General features: G+C 34.7%; 1 protein-coding gene across 2 annotated transcripts in view; it reads left to right on the top strand.

The window, feature by feature from the left end:
• The window catches only part of Pola1 (DNA polymerase alpha 1, catalytic subunit), a 299,315-nt gene that overhangs the window by 130,901 nt on the left and 146,957 nt on the right, over positions 1-21,457 (top strand). For both annotated transcript variants that reach the window (XM_076918524.1, XM_034486071.2), the window contains 4 exons: positions 845-976; positions 5,988-6,162; positions 16,896-17,074; positions 18,829-18,960. In XM_076918524.1, coding sequence (XP_076774639.1) covers positions 845-976; positions 5,988-6,162; positions 16,896-17,074; positions 18,829-18,960 — 618 coding nt within the window. The remainder of the gene's footprint in view (positions 1-844; positions 977-5,987; positions 6,163-16,895; positions 17,075-18,828; positions 18,961-21,457) is intronic.

Here is a 21,457-nt window from a genome sequence, read left to right as displayed (position 1 = left end):
AAAAATAAATTTCAGTTGTATAGAGATAATTAGAAAAAGGCAAAAGTATTTATTTTTCCTGATAGCTTAAAGACTCTTCTTTGATTGTGCCTCAGAATTCTAGAGGTTGTATATTTTTAAAGGTTATTTGTGATTTGAAGTCCAAAACCATGTCAGTAAACTGTTTGTTTAGTTTGGATTTTTCTTATTTTTGTTAGTATATATTCATTGTATAAAATAATATGTTATGTGTCATCTTTGTTCATGTTTACCATGTAGTTTTATCTTATTTACTCCTGTAATGAACTTTCTGTGGGTATTTTTTTTATCCATGTATGACATTGTGGAATGATTATTTGTTGCTTGATTCCCTGAATTATGCAGAAATTAAAATGAGTATATTTCAAGTCCACTGTCTAAAAGCCATATACAGTGATGTGAAGCTGTCAAGTTCTCAGAAGTGGAAACATGTTTTCTAAATTTTGTATTGGGCTTGAAAGGTTGTATTTCATGATACTTATTGTCAGATTGATTTGTTTTCTTCTTGAAGTAGGAGGCTTTATTTATTTTAGGCTTTTTGTTTTTGAGAAACTGCTGGTCTACATGTCAAAATAACTAGTTTTCTTCATTCTTTCAGGTAAAAATCAATTTATTAGGCTTGTATGTGGTTATGCCAGTTACTAATTGATGGAGAGAGAAACCTTGAGAGTGGACTGGGGGAAGATTCTGTAGCCATGTTGTCTACATATATTGTCACTGTTATGTCATACATATATGATTCTGGCAAAAATGGTTGATCAATTTATGCACAGAAAATTTCATTCTAAATTTTGGTGGGGTGTTTTACCCCTTTTTTGGTTTTTAGGCATTGACAAAAGATCCCCAGGATTACCCTGATAAAAAAAGCCTCCCTCATGTACATGTTGCACTGTGGATAAATTCTCAAGGAGGCAGGAAAGTGAAAGCTGGCGATACGGTGTCCTACATTATCTGTCAGGTAAAGTTATTCTATTGCATAAGACTTGTGCTTCTTAAGAATCCTGGGCTGGGAAGGTGGCTCAGTGGGAAGTGTTTGCATATATGAAGACCTGAGTTCTGATCTCTAGCCCTCATAAAAAAAAGACAGGTAGAGTAGCTTGTATTTTTAACTGTAGTACTAGAAGTTGGAGACATGCAGATACTCAGATCTTGATGCCATTCATTGAATGACTCTTTTAAAAATATAAAGAAGAGTACTGGAAGAAGTGGCTCAGAAGTCAAGAGCATTGGCTGGTGCTCCAGAGGATCTGGATTTAATTCTAGTACCTATATGGTAGCTCACAACTGCTTGTAACTCTAATGTCAGGAGATCTGACACTATTCTGGCCTCCTCAGGCACCATATACATTTGTGTTGCACAGAGAAACATACAGGTAAGACACTTGTACACATAAAATACGAGGAAAACATAAGACAGAGTGATTAAACAAGTCACCTGATACCTACCTGTCCTCCATACACATGTGCACACATGAATGTATATACATAGTACACCACTGGTCTACGTATAAGAATCTTGGGTCAAATCTGGATTGCCGCATTACCTTACTTAACTGGTCCCATATAGAGATGGTTTAGTTTAGTTTAGTTAGCTTTCAACTTAAAAAAAAAAAGAGTTCTAAATGTTTCATTACAAGTTTCACAAAGAATTCAAAGTAGCATTTGGAGGCCATTTGAAATGATTTTAATGAGACAGTTTTATAACAGTTACAACTGTTTCAATGCTAAAATAATTTCGGTGTAAATGTCATAGGCTGTCATATAACTTAGTGGTTGAATACTTACTTAGTATGTATTATGCCTTGTGTTTAATCCCCAGCAATACAAAAAGAGAAAAGAAAGTATATGTACTTATGTTCATATGTCCAGCAACAGTAGTAGCTTATTGTTATTAATTGTCCCTTTTGTGACAGTTTTCATTGTGATGAGTCAGTGGAATAGTAATAAATGGTTTGTCTTCCTAGCTTATCAAACGAATTACTTGAAAAAATGTATGACTACAAGGAGAAAGTTGCAAGGCCTGAAGATTACTTCATGGAAGAAAGCAGAAATAATCCAACTAGTTTTTTTTCCTTTTTCCTTGCCCATCTCACTCCCGCTTCTTTATAAGCTCTCTCCTTCTCATGCTTCCCTTCTTGCTATTCTGTAAAACACCTCTACGGAAACTGTAATCTTTCTCAACATACTTTACAACTGAAAACTAGTTTTGTTTGAGGACAGCATGTCACTAACAGGGTCCATAGGGAAGGAAGGCAGCATAGGACATCAGGTTTTTCCCCCTCTGGAAGCACTTGACTCTAGTTGAAAGAAAAGAACATTAATCTTTTTCTCCACATATGCAAAAGGAAGTCAGTAATAAGCCTGTCTCAAGTTCTTTAAAATTACTAATGTATGGTTTAATTCACCCCAAGACATAATTCATCAGAGTAAGATTTTTTTACATTAATAAGAGTCATATTACATTATTACAGTAAAATTTTTAGGTAAACCTTAAAATTCATTTCTATACAATTGACCTTTGCTAAAACACAACCAGTATGCTTTAAAAGCACAAGGCTTCATGAAAATCAGAAGCTAGTCTGTTAATGTAATATCCGCCACATACTGTAGACGATGTACATAACAATGATAAGTACATGGACAGGAATCAGCACTTGACTCTATCTCCCTCCTAGGGTTACCCTTGATTAAGAACTGTTAGAGAAAGCCAATTCCTGCAGGAAAATATTTCCATAAATGTCTGGCTTGCTCAGATCCTTAATGTGCTTTGCATATTGCTTCTGACAAGTCTCATCTCAAAAAAAACAATTTTCAAATTATGCAAATAAAGATTTTGGTAAATAGGCTAGTTTTTTTTTCACTTGTGTCTTCACATACATTGAAAAGCTCTTAGATTATTAATGACAAGAACAGATGGTAGCTTATAACTTTGAAAAATAATACAGGCTCTGTAAAATAGCATCTAATGATGAAATCAAGACAGTTAAATATTTTGTTTAAAACTGGAATGGAGGTATTTGGTAATGTATAAAATAATATGGTAGATATATTTAAAAGTCAAACTTGTATTCATTAATGACAAAATATTTGCTCTTATTCTTGTTTTGATTAAAAAACCAAGTCTTTAAAATGCTGATGCTAATGCAGTATGATAAACTCTAGTTGATGTCACTTTAGCATCTTCCCACCCACTTAATGCTGGTCCTTCTTTTTAAAGTACAGTTCATATTTGTTTTCATTAACTTATTTTTTTCCTTAGCACATCTAAGAAGGGACATAGGATTTTAATTTGCTATTGTTCTCCTCAGTGGGACAAGCTCCCTTTCATCATGTTTGCTAGTCATAGCTTCCCTTCTCCTTTTCTTTTAAGTTTCATAGTATAATATTTAGAAGAAGTTTGTGAAAATGTATGGCAACAAATTTCTAAGAAGATTGTGTGTTTCTTTCAGGCAGGGTGTCCTCTAAGAATAGCCTGTTTTTCAAATAGGTTCAGCTTTTAAAAATATTTTACATATAGAACACTAAATGTATCTTACTGATAAAGATTTACTTTTAAAATTGTGGTGTTTTACCCACATGTGTGTATGTACAACACATATGTGCTTGATGTTTGTGGACCCAAAAGAGAGCATCAGATCCCTTGGAACTGTAGTTACAGACTGTTGTGAACTGCCATGTAGATGCTGAAAAGTAAATCCCAGTCCTCTGCAAGAGCTGTAAGTGCTCCTAACTGTTGAGCCATCTTATCCTTTGTCTCCTAGTTTTAAACTTGTAATTACTTAGTTTTCATAAGTCATAATTTTTGTAATGCATACCTTTGACATAATTACTTTAAGAGGACCCCTGTCAACCACTTAGATTTTTTCCCATTAGTTTCCCATTAACAATGGCTTGTGTAGAGCACCTAGTTATCCCTAAAATTCATGAGTGTAGAGCACCTAGTTATCCCTAAAATTCATGAGTTGATACATGAATCCTCAAGAAAGACCAACTTTGCATCTATGTCTGTTCTTAAAAGGTGTATGTCACATGTCCATGTATGCCACATGCTACTGACATCTTGTTCGGTTTAAGGACTAGATCTTTTAGGTGAGAGCCTAAATGGTTTTCCAGAACACATTATAAAACCTGTTAGCTAACCAGTTGTGAAATTTGCTATAATTGAGCTTAGATTTTAAAATATAGTAGGAAATATGTTGGGTTCATTCTTAGCTACAAGCTATTTAGAGGTAGAATGCTTTAAGTGGAAAGAATGCTCAGAAATTTGCATCTGCTCTTTAAAAATACAAATACTCCTTTATGAATTCTTTTAGTGATATAATTGAAAGTAGCTCAAGCACTTGGTGGTGGTTGTTTTGCAGTTCTTGGGATAGAACTTAGGGCCATGTGCATGCTACACAAGTATTTTACCTTTCTTCCAGTTCACCAGTGCCTTACATATTTTTTACTTCCATAAAATTGACTTTAATTCATCATTAAAAAGTAATTGAGTTTTCTCAGTGTGGTGGTGTAAACCCACTTCTTGGAAGGTAGACAGAAGAAGGTTAGTAGTAGTACAAGATCATCCTTTGATACAGCATTGAGCTAGAAGTCAGCCTAGGACAGTATAAGATCAGTCTCAACAGCAACAATAAATCATGAAAGAAAAGATTAAATTCAACAAAAGCCTAATTCTATTGGGTGAGCAGATTTCTGGTTCTAAAAGGCAGTCTGAGTAAGCACATTTGAAGACCTAGCCTTCAAACTCCCAGGTAGCAGTTGTTACCTTATTTCCATCTTACAATTCATTTTGCTTAAAGGACGTGATTAAACCTCATTCATTCTCATTGATTTTTTTTATTGAGGTGTGAAATCTGGACAAACAAATTTTAACCCAAGGGTAACTTTCTTTCCAGAAAATTCATTATACTTTAGACTAGGCAGCACCTAATTGAAAAACAGATAAATTTTGCTGATAGGGAACAGAAGCTGAGAGAGTAGGCCTTGTGTCTCTGGTGAAGACCATGATGTGGAAGGTTGCCTATGTTTTGAGCTGAATGCTGAGCTGAGAAGAGACTGATTGTGGCAGGAGTGAAAGAATAAGATTCACATTATAATCACTTCTGCAGAGCAGCTGAGCACTGTGAATGGTTATAATTTACTAGTCTGAATATTAAATTCTGTTGTTTCAGTTAAGAGGAAGAGTAGAGTGAATCATTGAATGTTGGTCCAGTAGAATGGTGACTTTTTGATTCATAGATGACAGCGACATCACTATAAAGCTGTATGTGAGCTAATTACATAGAATCTCACAAGTTTAATTTTATAGTATAAAAGAAATAACCCCTGAAAAGACTATCTATCCCACCTTCATTTGCTTGAGGAGGGGTCAGCTGAATAATACTCCTTTCACTGGTCAGGTATTTGACTTTTGAGTGCTGCTGCTTTGTAGGTGGATTAGTTTTCTTGTCACTGTGATAAAATACCTGAAAGAAACAAAGGACAAAGGATTTATTTTGGCATACAGTTGGAAAGGATATGTGCATCTATGGATGGAGTTGTAGCTGGAAGTCATTGCATTAACAGAATAAAAGGAGTGTTATTTTTTCTTTTATTGCCATGTCTTTAAAAGGCTTTCTTAGTAGACTAATTGTCACCGGTCTTTTTTTTTTTTTTTTTTTTTTCATTATTTTTTTTATAGTATGGCAGGCAGAATTATAATCTAGCTAGTGTCATCTTACTGGTTTCCTTTCTTGACAGAAAAGAGCACAACACACCTGATTTACATTCTCAAGCAATAGATAAGATTGACACTAAGAAGTTCTTGGTCTTCCTAGTCTAAGATACATGTGAGATTTTTAACAGGGCAAGATTTCTTGGTGTTTGGAACTAAGGACATAAAATTTAAACTTTTGTCCATCTATTTATCTAAGCAAGTCTATGTGTGATTGAGTTCTTTACAACTTTACCTGTATCATGTCTTCTTTTAGGATGGGTCAAACCTCACTGCAACTCAGAGGGCCTATGCACCTGAGCAATTGCAGAAACTTGACAATTTAGCCATCGACACCCAATACTACTTGGCCCAGCAGATCCACCCTGTTGTGGCTCGAATTTGTGAGCCAATAGATGGAATTGATGCTGTACTCATTGCATTATGGCTAGGTAAGTGTCCCAAACTCATGAAAAAGCCTCATAAAGTACTAGTGATATGCATATTCCTCTTGTGTCTGTTAGGGTCTCGGCTTGTAGAAGCAAGATTATGTCTGTTACTTTTTTGTTTATTGCTCTTTGTAGTTGCTTGGCTCATCTATCCCACTAGAATGTGAGCTCCATGTACTTGCTATCTTTGTAAGTCTGGGCCTACAGGTGATACTCAGTGAGTGCTGAGGGAAGAAAAAGTTTTATGTACTAATTTGGTCACAGGGCTTCCATTTTTAAAGGTCTAATTAATAAGACCTCCCATTAATAAGGAGGTTAATGATTTTATGCCTTTTTTATTCGTCTTGTCTAAGGGTATTTTGTTATAAAATGAGAAAAGGCAACTTTAACTTTTAGTTTTTGCTTTAAATTTTCTAAAACTTTGACTCACTGTTATTATCTAGAAATTGTCTGGTTCCTAATTTATCATCATCTCTGGAGGTGGCCACTAACCTTGAGGCACCAATGTCTCTGATTTTTTTTTTTTTACAGTTTTACCCCTATGCTATGTCATTATTGCCATCTTTGCTTTAAAATGTGTTTCCTAAACGTCCCTCATTTTGATTCTAAGTGACCAGAGCATCGTTATGTTGCTTTTAAGGTTCCTACTCTAGTCTATTGTAAGCAAAGCTGAATGTTTTTAAAGTGTACTGCTTAATAAAGTCCTTAGATGGTACCTCATTCTCCATAAATCAAGTACAGTAATGCTACTGACATCTTTAAAGTCTTTAGCTCTGACAATTTCAGACTAGTTTTTAACTCCAACCTATATTAACCTTGTTCTTACTTTGTGCATTCCATGTTCGCTAAATAATGTGTTGCCCATTTTCTATTTGTTGGAAAAATCTTTTCTCATTTTAACCAAAATGTTAAGCTGAATTGTCACAGGACATTGGCATCTCTAGGAGCTGGTTTAGATATTAACAAGCCTCTAAAACTTGGTTGTACATTGACTTATTTTTTTTGGGGGGGCGGTGATAGAATATAATTGCTCTGACAGAGATAAGATATACGTGTGATGCTAGGCACACGGTGGTAAACCCACCTGCCCTGCTACTTTCAGGACCTAGGGTAAATATGTCCATCTTCTTTCAGTCCACAGGATTTATGAATAGGTAGTATTCAGTATGTCTTTGGAATGTCATTGGATTTTCCAGAGCTCATTATCGAATCACATATATTCTATCCCGCCTGTGTGAATGTGTTTCTGAGATCAGCCCCACCACCCCCATCCCTACTATCCCATCAGTGTCTGATCTGGAAGTGGAAACTCATTTTTGACATTTGCCTAAGCAAAACATAATTAGGAAGATAAAATTCTGCTACCAAAATAATCATATAATGTATTCTCCAAGTTGAGTTGTATTTGATGATGTTTATAAATCCTCAGCTGGGAGGAGGAGACTATAAATGCATGATTTTTAGCGTCATTTTTTTCTGTTATATATTGAGTGCTTACTCTGTTTGCTGTGATAAGTAGTTTCCATATCTTATTCAGTCATCGTGACAGCCTCCTTTAGGCATATTGCATTAGCTCCATTTTATAGAAGAAGAAGCTTATGAAAAGTAGCTGGGGTAGTTTATCATATACCTAGTAAGTATGGGGCTATAGTTAGATTTTTACTAAGCTCTACGTGATTCTAAAGGTTCTGCTCCTGACCACTGTGCAGTAAATAGCAAAGCTCTAAGAGACTGAATGATATTCTTTACCAGGAGTGAGGTGGTTTAGATATGCAAGCATGAGGATGCCCTTGTGCCCTCTTGGCAAATCTAGTTCTTTGTTAGCTTTCCCAGTTTTTCCTTTTATTTTATAATAAATAACCTGATCCAAAGGCAAACTGTCCTGTTTTTCTTTGGTTTTTGGGTCTCCCAGTGGCCAGGAATGGATAGGGAAGGCACATACATGGTAAACCTCCAGATTCAGAATGAATACCATTTAACAGAAGGAAGTTCATAGCCTTGAGCTCCGTCAAAAGAGCTGGACAGTAGAGGGTCATGTATCCATCCTGTGTGGATAGGTTTGACACCTACTTGTTATTTCAAGAGTAGTTATACTGGGAGGAACTAGACTGATTTTGTTGATTCTAAAGGTAATAATATTACATGGAACATATTTGTGTTTTAAATGCTGGGGTTCAAAATCTGGGGCTTGTCTATGCATGCTGAGTACATACTCTACCATGGACCGCAATCTTCTATAGAAGGCAGATTTTTTTTTTAAAAAAAAAAAAATTAATTTTTGACACTTTTACTCTCTATTATTTGTTTACTTAAATATACATGATCATAACTGGCTGTTTTATGAATCCACTTTAAGTAAATTATTTGCAAAGCTCTACTGGAAGATTAATGAGTCTCATCTTTAGAGGTTTCATGTGCTCTCAATTTGTAGAGGACATCTTTCAGTCTTGGACATGTCCTGTGAAATACCCATTCCTACTCCATATTCAGAAAGCTGTCTGGGTATAAAAGGGATGGTTTGAACACAGTTCTTTAGTAGCTCCTTCTTCATGCTTCATAGCTGATTGAAGTCAATGGAAGGCCTCCATCTTGAGCCATGGACAAACTGCTGTATTCTCTCATTCCAAGCTACTTTTCCTCTATTGACCTCTCGATAATGGATTTTATAATGTCAGTGTGTGAAGTTGTTGTCAGTTGTGTAGCTACCCTCCTCTCCCGTGTCTCCTTTTCTCCCGTCCTCTCCATTACTAGCCCTACCAGTAACACATCTTTGAGACTTTTATTGTTCCCTCTTTCTTCGTGAGAAGTTCTGCATTAATAAGTACCAGCAGGAAACATTAGTCTGCACTAGGCAGCAAAGTAGGCATTTGCTTCTGTCCTCTTAAGGAACTGCTTTTATTGGCACCCTTTATTTCTCCATTCCACATGAAAAATTAAGGTGGCTGTTCACTTGGGGCTTTGAGCCCACCATTACCGGTTCTCTTTGAGTTTGTGGTTTTTAGAGTGGGATAGGGAGGAAATGTGGAAGTAGTGGCACAGTAAGGGGAGTGTGAGGGGTTATGGGGTTTCTAAGAGTTTCGAGCTATAGGCATAAAATTACTGTAATTTATTTTCAAAATTCTAAATCTGTTTTCTTTATGTAAAAAACTGCAGTTAGTGAACCAACACTGTTAAATCAGTTGAAGTGTACAAATGTATACATAAAATACAAGCCCTCCAACTGCCTAATCACAGACATAAAATAATTCTCTTGCTTTTAATGCAGTTTTTATCTTTGATTAATGAAATGTATAACAGTGTCGAAACTTTTGTGAAGTTTAATACTTTGTCCTTTTAGTTAATACAAAGAAATCAGGAATAATGGTATAATTTCATTTAGGAAAATTATTAAGTTCGTGATTTTTTATTTTTAAGTCTCTTTTGTTGAAAGTATCTTTTTCAACTACCTTTTTTCTTTCTCTAATGCCTTTATGCTGCTTTCCTTGGAATGAAAGGCAAGCATCGAGTGTTGCTTTTATCCTGTGGCTTCACTTTGGAAATTCCGTATTGCTCCTCCATCAAGATGCCTCCTGAAGTCTGTCTGATGGCATGTTGCATGGCCAGATGTTCTATATGGGAAAGCCATTTTAGTAAAAAAGGAGAAAGAGGATAGTTTATTAAATAATGGAGTGAATACGTCTGTTGAATTGAAAGAGAATAATTTGTTCTAATAACTAATGGTTTTCATTATCCCACTATAAAATGTGTATCATTTTTCTGAAACCTATGCAAGATTATTGCTATTGGACTTAAAGTAAAATTTTACTCTTTTTCCATCTGTGAATAGGAAAAAATATAGTATTACTCTTCTAATACAATATCCCTATGGGAAACATGGTCACTAAAACTTGGAACTTTTAGCTTTTGTTATCTAGACTGTAGGTTTTCCTCTCTAGCTCTACTGAAAGCTCTTTATAGTCTTCGCATGAAATACTCAACGTGTGCTCTAGCTTCCAGATGGTCTTCAGTTCCTCAAAGACCAGACTAGTGATAAGGGTAATCGTAATCATTTTTATTTCATACATAATTGTACTTAGAATCAATCTTTTCCTTCAATGAGCAATGAGTTTTACAACATCTATAAGGCATATTGCTTCATAGTCAGTGCTAGAATTTAAGGATTATTTACTTGGACAGTTTTCTTATTGGTCCTGTAAAATTACTGATATTTGTAGAATTGAGAATTTCATGTCTGAAAATATTGCTTAATATAAGGCAAAATACAGTTAATCTCTTGTGTTCCTGAATGAAAATTGAAAGCAAAAGTTCTCCTTTGTAAAATGTCACACAAGCTGGTCATGCTGGTCACCATGGTGTTTCACTGTAAATCCTGGCACTGTTGAGGCAGAAGTAGAAGGATTGGTGGTTATTCTGGGCCAGCCTGTGTTCTATAGCAAGACTTTGTCTCAATGAAATGAAATGAAATGAAATGAAATAAAATAGCACATGCACTCATGTTACAGAAGATAGTTTTTGTGAATTGACAAAGCCCAGTACTTTTCTAAAAATAAACGCAGTAGTGGGTAAGCAATATTTGGGAATGGTTTGGGCACTGTTGAGGAAATATATCTACCAAAATATAAAGGAAGGGATAGAATGAAATACATGTGCTACAGTAGAACAATGATGCCACTAGCCAGTGCCTCAAGTATTAGTTTGTCAAAGGATTTTTTTCTTTTTTTCATGATTAAATTCCTATAGGAATATCTATGTCACTGTCATTTTCAAGCCGATGGGAACCTCTTGTTACATTTTGGGGTTCTATCCCTAGACCATTATCCATTCATTATTAGTTCCTGGTCTAACTTATTTTTGTATTCATTGAACAACTTAATGTCAGGCCTGTTGTGCCTAGCATTATGATAGACTTTGTGAAGAATACAAAGATGAGATAGAGCTATGGGTTCTTTTAGTTGAGTTCAGGCCAAGTGATTATTAGTTGATTTCACTGTTGAAAGGATGTCTAGTAGACATCACAGTCTGTTTCCAAAAGATGTAAAATAAAAGGTTATCAAAATGATGGGAAACAGATTATTTAAATTAAGTCTTCCCCAAATGACAATGAAAATTATGTTGCTTATACTAGGTGTGGTAGCATACCTCTGTAATCCTACCACTCTGGAAGCTAACACAGGAGAATCAAAAGTTTAAAGCCAGCCTGGGTTATATATAATGAGACCCTGTCTTAGTTACTTTGCTATTGTTGTGATAAAACACTATGTCCAAGTCAGCTTAATAAAGACTTTGAAAGGGTTAGTCTATGATGGCAGAATAAAGGGTTGGTGGCAGGCAGCTGGAGTAGCAGCTGAGAGCGAACATCTTGATCCGTAAGAGTGAGCGGAGAGCATATTGAGAATGGTGGGAATTTTTTGAAGACTCAAAGCCATACGTCTTAATCCTTTCCAAATAGTTTCAACAACTTGGGACCAAGTATTCAAATATAAGAGTCATTCTTATCAAACTACGATGGACTCGATCTCAAGAAAACAGTAAACCGTAAACAGAAAACAAAAAATAGGGATGTGGGTATACCTCTGCTGTAGAACACCTGCCTATCATGTGACAGGTCATGGATTTGTTTTCATCACTATACAAATTTGAATAGGAAAATGGGTAAAACATAGTGAAAAAACTAAATGTTTCATACTAAGGTACCTAAAGTGTATTAAATATATATGTATAGATAAGACAGGAAGGGTTACAGTGGTAAAAGTTGTTGGTTCCTCTTTGCTGTCAAATGTCAAAACTTACTTTATTGCTTAAAAACATAATTTGAACAAAATCAGAAAGAGGAAGTAGTTAAAAATTACTAACTTATTAAAATCTAAGTTACTAGAATAGAAGCCTAAACCCTCCTTGGATTCTTTTACCACATCTATTAGTTAATTTGGAAGAGCAGAGGGCTTTTTGTGAACTAGGTAATCATTGCTCTGTTATTTATTTTCCACATTTTATTTAGTATGAGGTATTCTATCAATTCTCTGGTGTAAATGAAGGAATAAAGGTACTTCTAAAGGTTCTTCTGAACCACTATATAGAGTAAGCATCCGTAATCTGAAGTGCTTCAATCGAAGCCTTTGGGCACTAACTGGCATGATAGTACCTAGCTACCCACTTTGAATGATTTAATAGTTTCCTAACTGTTCTTTTCCTTCAATTAAAAGAGAAAACAAATAAAAACATAAAACCAGCCAACCTCCTCCCCCCTTAAAACCCTGATTTACGTGGTGGAAAACGTCACAACTACTCTCATGTGACAGTTCATAGTCAAAATGCAAGTGCATTGAAGGTATTGCATAAAATTATGTGTAGGCTATGCATACAAGGATTTTATGTATAGTAAAAGAATTTTGTGTTGAGACTATCAACAGAGAATCTTGTTATATATGTACAAATATGTTAAAATTTTAGCTCTGTACTCTGAACCAAGTCTAGTCCCAAGTGTTTCAGATAAGGCATACTCAACCTGTACATATTTCATTAATTTAAAATTCATACTCAGGTGTAGCATTAAGACATTTTGAGTTGAAGTCATGAGTATTGCCCATTAGGAATTGGTTGCTGTTGAGATTTTGGAGAGCCATCTCTTCCAAAACAGTATAAATATTGGGTTAAAGAAATAGACTTTGAATATCTCCTAGTCCACATTTTGTTTATTATTGTAAATAGGAGTTACATATTTTTTTTATCAGAAATGGCTGTCTAAAGTCTTAAGACTGCTCTACCGTCAGGTTTTTAGAACATTTCTATCACTTCTGACTACTCCATCTTTCTACCTTTCCCAGTCAGCACTCCTACAGCAGCAACACTGATCTGATTTCTATCACCAAAGATATGTTTTCCCCAGTCTATAATCGTATGTAAATGGCTTTCCATAGTACGTACTTGTTATGTTCAATTTCTTTAATTTCATGTAATATTTTTGATCTATCATGTTTCTTGTATTGGTATCCACTTTTTTCCATTTCTGAGTAGTATTGCTGATAGATCATTATGCTGTTAATATCCCTTAACCTAATTTTCACTTGGGACTATTAGAATAAAACTCAGCATTTTGTATCACAGCTGTTTATAGAGATAGCATTGGCTCTTTAGATTTTCACTATATTTTTTTTATATTCTAAATTTGCATTTCATATATAGTTTTCTAGTAAGGTCAGATACTTTTTTTTTCAAGACAGGGTTTCTCTGTGTAGCCTTGGCTGTCCTGGAACTCACTCTGTAGACCAGGCTGGCCTAGAACTCAGAAATCCGCCTGCCTCTGCCTCCCACACGCTGGGATTAAAGGCGTGCGCCACCACTGTCTGGCATAAGGTCAGATACTTATAAGCCTAGATTCATGCAAAAGAAAATGATTTACTTAAGATGATTTTCTAATTTAAGAATGGCACTAGCAAGTCTATTAATTGGCATCCCTAGTATCCTTGCTGACTCTTATTACAAACAGCTGCTTGTGGGTACCAGTTACTTCCTTTTCCCAATTAGAATTTCATCTGTACACATTTTCCCATTTCTCACTTGCATGAGTATATGGAATTAACTGCCTTATTCTAGTTATTTGCAGTTGTATTAAGAGACCTTATATTTTTTTTTGGAAGAAGAGAAAAATATTTTATCAAATACATCATGATACTTCTCAGATAAACAAGACTTGATTAGAAATAGTTTAAATATTTGAGAGGAGACATAAACAAACATTGTAGTGTACAAGTGTTTTAAAAAGACAATAGTAGAAAAAGTAATTATGTGTTAAATTGTGTGATTATGACTGGTGATATTAAGTAAAAACTGTACTGCCATGCTCACCCACCCAGTGCCTCTGATGCTTCTTTCTATAAATATGCCTTTGAAACTGAGAGCTTTGATCCTGTTGCCAAAATAATGTAAGATCCTAGAAATTTTCTAATTATAAATGACAGTATTTTAATTTCATTCTACTACCTCTCTGTCCTTCCCATCTCAGCACAAGTGACTTGATCACTGCAAGTTTCGGGATTGAATTAAAGCATACATTATCTCTAGTTATTGTGGGGAAACCACAGCTGTTCTTCTGCCAGACAATTAGTTTTCCAAAGCCCACTCAAGTTACCCCCTTTTGTATTCTCTGCCTGACCAAATGATTCAAGTCACCTATTTAAAGGCAGTCTAGTAGAAGTAGAAGTTTCCTTTCTCAAACAGGACTTAAAAGTTTGTTTCTATAAACCAATTGTTCAGAGAAAGCTGTCAGTAGAAGAGGAAAAGAATTTGGAATTCAGTTTTACATCTCTTGCTGAGCTTTCATAGGGTTACACACTGTGAGCAGTTTAATATTAATTACAGAACGTATATGCAGGCAGGGCAAGTGTGATGGTAAAGATTGTGCTTTAAAGGCATTTTTGACAGCTTTTAATTTTGGGTTGTCACACAAAGGGAGTTTTATGCTGCTGGTCTATTTTGCATTCTTAAAATTCAAAGTCTCTACCTCTAGGTGGCAGCACCAGATACTTTTTTCCTGTTTGAGGCCAGCTTTAGTAAGTTCCAGTGTAAGCCATGAAACTGAAGTTTACTAAAACTTTGAAATAGTCTGTGAGTCTTTGGTTAAATTACTTCATGTGCTGAGTAAGTCTGGAACTTGCTGTAGTCTGGGTTTTCAAGTTTTCTAAAAGGATTTGTGACCCCTCCGCCTGTTTTTTGAAACATGGCATACTATGTCAGCTTTACACAAGTAAACCTTTTTCAGTTTGCCTGTTACATGTATAATTTTCCTTTCAAGAAAACCACTTGTTTAGTGATGTCTTTATGTTAAAGTAGCATGTACAAAGAATGTTGCATGCTTGATATTTTAAATTTAATTGCAGTTTATTTTGCTTTTGTGTTACTAAAAAATTATCAAACACCATAGCTAAGGAATACAAGATTGAAGCTTCTTTCCTTGAAACAGTTCAGCCTGAGAATAAGTCTGAAGTAATTAACTAGCCCAGATGGCTTAGTTACTGCCATGGGAAAATGACAGTCATTTCTGGAGGTCAACATTTAAAGTAGATACTCCATAAGGCTCGATATTTTTCTTCTCACAGTCAGACGTTTGTTGGGTGTTCCTCTGTGAGTAGCAAATAGGTCATGTCCTTTTCTGGTTAACTCATCAGGCAGGTGGGTGGGCGGGCAGAAGTGTGCTCATTCATCTGTGTACTCAGATGTGCCAGGTGAACCAAGGCTGGTAGAGGAGGGCTAGGGGACAGCCCCTGGGTGGTTGTGTACCTATACAGGCCAGCATGGCTTTGTTCCTTTGTCTTTAACTATGCAATCTTGCCTTTTAGAAAACTCCTGTCCCCTCTCCTTTAAAGTTAAAATTAGCATTGGAAATTGATTAATAATTATCAGAATAGTTATAGCTGCTTACTCCTAACTGCAGATTAATCAACATATTCTGTGAATTTCCTCTTGTATTCACAACTAAAGATTAATGAATTAGGTGCATTTATCTGTTACTGTAGAGAGCAAATAATCTCACTTATTAATGTGGTTTCTCACATCCAGTTCCTCTGTCCTCTTGAACGTTAAATATGAGGGTATGTATTTTCCATAGTTTGCTTATTTCTTTTTTTCTAGGAGGCAGATAACTTGTAAACTAAAAGTGATGGCCTTGGCATGGGCCAATTGCCATATGTCACAGTAACTTATATCACATATTCTATAGATTGTTCTGAAAAAATATTTAAAATTTTTTCTTATATGCTGTCATATTAGGTAATACTTTAATTTCTATGAAGCCAAGTTATTAACTTCATGTGTAGCATGAACCTGTGTTTCATGTGAATATAGTCTAGATTGAGTTGTGTCAATTTACTACTTTGTGTTGTAATCAAATATGATTTTATTAAGTATTTAATATTCATTAAACACCACTGGACTAGGCTTATCCTTTTATTATCTCATTTGAAGTTCAAAACGGTATGGCTGGTGACACTTCCATTTTGTGGGTGAGAAAACTGAGGCTCCACATCACAGTCATCTATTGTTCTTTGCTTGCCACATTGCTATGCTGAAATCAATTACCTTAAGAAGTTTATAATTACTATGTGTCATTTGATTGACCAAAGAGAATATAGGACTTTGATAAATCCAAGGAGTGAAATTTGACCTATGAAATATGTAGATCCATCATTTTGTACATGTTTTAAGTTTATGAATTTCAGGCACACAGAGAACATGATGTTGAACTTTACCTCAGATGCTGCTACTGAATTATAACTACTGAATTACATACTGTTAACTATTGAGCCAAGATGAAATCGACCACTGCATTGAAATCAAGGTTTGCAGTTGTGTCTGCATTTGAAGTCAGAATGGCAGCAAACCTATTTTCTTTAGTGGGATTTTTGTTCTGTTTTCAGTTTTAATGGTTGCACTTTATTTTGAGAGTATATATTAACAACAGGATATAATTATTTGAGTTTTTGTGTAACTGGAGAAAAATCCTATGAAATGCTTTGGAGCCAGTATATGCAGTGACATGTTTCTACATTGTGTTGTTAGTTACTTGTTTGATTTATACTCTCTTATAAACAGAGAAGTAATTAGTCCACGTGATCTTGAGTTCAAGTAGTTTTTACCCGTGTATATACAAACTTGGAAAACATTCTTTTTCAAGAATTTACTTTGGGGATATTTTGTTTTGAATGAATACTCTTTAAATTTGGTTTTCTTTTGCTTGATAGGACTTGACTCCACTCAATTTAGAGTTCAGCAGTATCACAAAGATGAAGAGAATGATGCTCTCCTTGGTGGTCCAGCACAGCTAACTGATGAAGAGAAATACAAGGATTGTGAAAAATTTAAATGCCTTTGTCCTTCATGTGGAACTGAAAATATTTATGACAGTGTCTTTGAAGGCTCGGTTGGTTATTTCGTTTTGTTTCTGTCTTTCATTTTGTTTGGAAACCAGTACAGATTGCCCTTTGCTACACTTTAGAGAACACCCCTCTTCCCCACACACGGAATATATATAGGTAATCTAGATGTTTCCATTTGTCTTTAACGAATTTTAGCGATGTGAGTTCTGCTTTCATAACTTTATTTCTGCTGAGAAATGCTTAATTGAGTGTGCTTTATAATTGTTTTTGCCTTCCTAGAGTGCTTGACCTTTTTTTAAAAATGGACTCTCTTAAAATTCTCATTATCTCAAAATATTTTTATTAGAACTCCTTAATTAGTAACCTGTGTTTTCCTGCTACCAACCCCCCACTTATTAAAACAGAGCAATATCTGGGTTTATCTTAAATCAAATTAATAAGTATTAGGTGTTTGGGAAAGTTTTTGTTTGTATGTCCTCCTTACCTTTTTTTTTTTTTTTTTTTTTTTTTTTTTTTTTTTTTTTTACCACAAAGGTACTTTTTATTATCTTTTTTTGTGGTCTTTCAATATCAGACTTTAAAAAATCACAAGGAGACATTCCTGTCGAGGAGTACTGCCAAAAATGTATCATTGACCTTGGATCAAAACTTGAAACTTGGCCAATTCACTTTATTTCACTGCAGTGTTAAAAGTTGTGCTAGCCATTGGCAAATGAGTAGGCAGCGGAACTCTGAAACCTTGAAACTGAAGGAAAATACATTCTTTATCTAAATTAAAAGTAATTATTTTAAGTTAATTTGGACAAACAGCAGATGTTTTGCATTTTTTGAATCAAAACAAAGCAGCTTTTGGAAGCAAGTGCAAGGAAGAGGCAGACACAGATCAGCAATACTTGCTAAATCCTTGAGTTTTGCTTCATTACAGCTGTAAATAAGATAGTTAATTGCATGGAGGCTTGACGACTTGCAGATGGGCTAACTGTGGAAGAGCCGATGTCAAGCTCTGAAATCTCTTCCACCTGGAATTGCTTAGCTTGTCGGGTAGGGTTATACACCAGATTGGAGCAGGAAACCAACCAAGATGTTTAAGTATCCAGAAGGAAAACAAATGCTCCAGAAACCCCAACAGTTTTCCTCTATCTTATATTTGTTTTGTCTTTGTTTAAAACAAACTGTGACACAATAAAATGTTTCTCCAACTGCTAATAGTTACTCTGCCAGACTTATACTCCTCTTGAATCATCCTTTCCCAAATAATTTTAATTCTTGTAAAGCACAGGAATTTTAGATTTGCCAATCTTATGATAAATGAGATTGCTTTATTGCTTTTGTAGTACAGTCCTTTTATGTTTTAGATTTCTCTGCCTAATTTTAGTTGATGCAGTAACAGCAAACTAATGTTGTATAAGGGTTCTTGCTTTGTCTTCAAGTTTGTAATGAATGACTGCAAATTAAAAGTTTTGATCAGTGTCTCTAAAAATAATCTTTATTTTTGGCAACATGATTTCCCTGGTATTCAAAGAGGAAATGACCTTATCTGTAAGGCCTCTCTCACATAGAATGTAAAGTAGTGAGTTCCTGGTTTTCCCTTTGACTTTGTAGTTCACTGTGATGATAGCAAAAGAATAGATGCTATGTATTTCTAATGGTGTTCGTAAAGCCATAAGTAATGGATAAAGTAGAGTTAAAAACTCACGTATAAGTGTTGTGGCCAAGAAAAAAAAAAAAAAAGAAAGTTTTAGGCATAACATTCTTTCTCGTAATGACCTTTGTGTATTTCTTTGTCCTGGTTCTGTAGGGAATGGATTTGGAGCCCAGCTTATATCGTTGCAGTAATGTTGATTGTAATTCTTCACCTGTGACCTTTATGGTACAGCTGAGCAACAAATTGATCATGGACATTAGACGTTGCATTAAAAAGTACTATGATGTAAGTATCTGTAATAAGACATTATACACTCAATTTAATAATTGTTTTATAGTTTTTATTGCAGTTAAATACTTAGGAAATCCATAGTAAAGTACTAGTAATGAAATGTGACACACGGTAACTTAAAATTTGTTTAAATTTACTTATTTATTTTTTGTATGTTTGGGGGGGTGGTAAGGATGACGCCTGTATGGAGCTTAGGTGACAATTTGAGGGAGTTGGTTCTCTCTTTCCATCAAATTGATTCCAAGGGAGCAGACTTAGGCCATCAGGTCTGGTGATAAGGCCTTAACCAACTAAGCTACGTCACCTGCTCAAAGCATTAAATTTTATTTTAGTGGTGTGATTAAAAACTTTGATTTTTCTCATAAATGTCATAGCTCTTTAATTACTGAAGAGTATTAAGATTGAAAGTTTGATTAGTTTTCTGAAGACGTTAAAAGAACTGTCTTTTAAATTGAAGCGCAATTTGAGATTCAAAGAGTATCTTATTTTTATATATGCACAATAAAAATCTCAGAAGAGTAGTAAGCTATCTTTGCTTTTATTCTGATTTTTGTTTTGTTTTCTGAGCACATTTCAGATGAATGCATTTTTTCTCTTTAAAAATTAAAATTTAAAAAGACTGTACATTTCTGTTTCCTTTGTGTGTCATATCATTTGTCATTTAAACAAATTTTCTGTCACTTAAAAATTCACTATATCTTTTAAAAGGCTGTGTTGAGCTACACAGAGAAACCGTGTTTCTAAAAACAAAACCAGAGGCTGTGTTGACAAGATATTTACAAAAATGTTAAAGTACTATTACATAAGACCCATGACTTTACTATTCTATAGTTTCTACTTACTTGATAATTAAGATGTAACATAGCCTCTTCCTCGAAACATATGTGAAGTAATTTGAAACATATGTTTCACATAGTAAGAAAAATAACAATATAAAAATGGATATTAGATCATTAAGATGAAGAATGAGAACACAGAGTCCCAATGTGATTTAGCAAGGAATAATTTGTATTTACATTTAAAGAAAGTAAGTAGGTTTGCCTGTTTTTAAATAATAATTATGACTATAGTTTGGGAAACTCTGCAAAGTTTTATTGAATAAAGCTGTTCTGGACTTACTGAAGAGCTGGATGGAAATAAAGGTTATCTGTGGGGTCACATTCTACAGTACATGAAACACTCAGCTCATGAAACGGTAGACCTTTAGTTAGCATGAAGAACCCAAATCAAAACTAGTCAGCTTCTCATTTCCAGGCCTTATTGAGCAAAGTGTGATTCTTGACTCGGGACAAATCCTGACTTTTCCATCTGTGTTTAGTCTATCAAAGCTTCACCATGGAAATGTTAATGCTGAAAGCAATGAATCCAGTTCTTTCTGTATCAAGGAGCTATCTGTTTTGACTAAGTTGAGAATAGGAAGAAAAATGATCCATATAATTAGAATGTGCCCAAACTCTAAGATGAATTTGTAATCTAATTTCATGTCGGTGTGTGGTGGTGGTGGTAATGGTAATGGCTTTAGTTACAAAAGCATTTTTTAATCTAAATAATCTACTTTTTGAGACCAGATATTTAAAATGAAGTCGTTAGAGCCCTAGTTTTCTCTTAGCTACCAACTTTCTCTGAAACAAGCAAGTGAAAGTTTTTCTGCACTTAACTGCTTTCTTGATTGACTTAAGCTATTTCTGGTTAAAATATCCACATGTTACTCTTGTGGTTAAAGATTGATAGAATTGTTGGTTTTCAAAATTAGAAACTTTTGTACTTTCTGATCCTAATCCTAAGTGACCAGATGGAAGAAAGGTAACTCCATCCTTTCTTTTCATGGTCTCACAACGAAGTTGTAAATGAACAAGGGATTTTAAAAGTAAGTGAGAGACAGTTCTATTTTCTGTTGTCTTCAGACATAATGCAATGTTTGCCAGCAGAAGGGTATGATATTGAGTTTTTTGGTTAACCAAGTCTCAAGTGACACTGTTCAGTGTGATGTCTGATAATTAATGGCAATCTATCTAGATACTTATACAGCAGGCATATTTGAAAGGATATTGAGATAAAATACTGAGATTAAATGACTTTTCTCTGAAGCAGGTTACCAAAATGGCTTCTTCATATTTTGCAATATTAAAAAACACTCATTGAACAGAAGAAGCACTTATTTGTGAACTTTAGTTAAGGGTATCATTATATTTATTTTAGTCTTAGAATTACAGCAAGAGAAATCAATATACACCAAGAAAAGATGTGATTCTTAGAAAGGAAGATCTTGGAAGAAAGTTAGCTGGAATGTGGCACGTGACCAAACCATATAACCTGCTAAGGAACATGGTTTTAGATTACTATGAAATCAGGTTGCCAAGAAAAGAAATTAAAATCACAAAGTATACTTCTAAATCACTTGTGCTTTAGAAAAAAATGCATCACATGCTTTTCAGTTGTGAATAAGTGGTCCTGACTGGATGAGGAAATGTGATGGTAACATTTTTACAAA

Source organism: Arvicanthis niloticus, chromosome X, assembly GCF_011762505.2.
Source record: "Arvicanthis niloticus isolate mArvNil1 chromosome X, mArvNil1.pat.X, whole genome shotgun sequence".
In the NCBI taxonomy this organism is placed as follows: Eukaryota; Metazoa; Chordata; class Mammalia; order Rodentia; family Muridae; genus Arvicanthis; species Arvicanthis niloticus.
The sequence above is the reverse complement of the archived record's forward strand: the minus strand, read 5'-3'. Positions and strand labels throughout refer to the sequence as shown.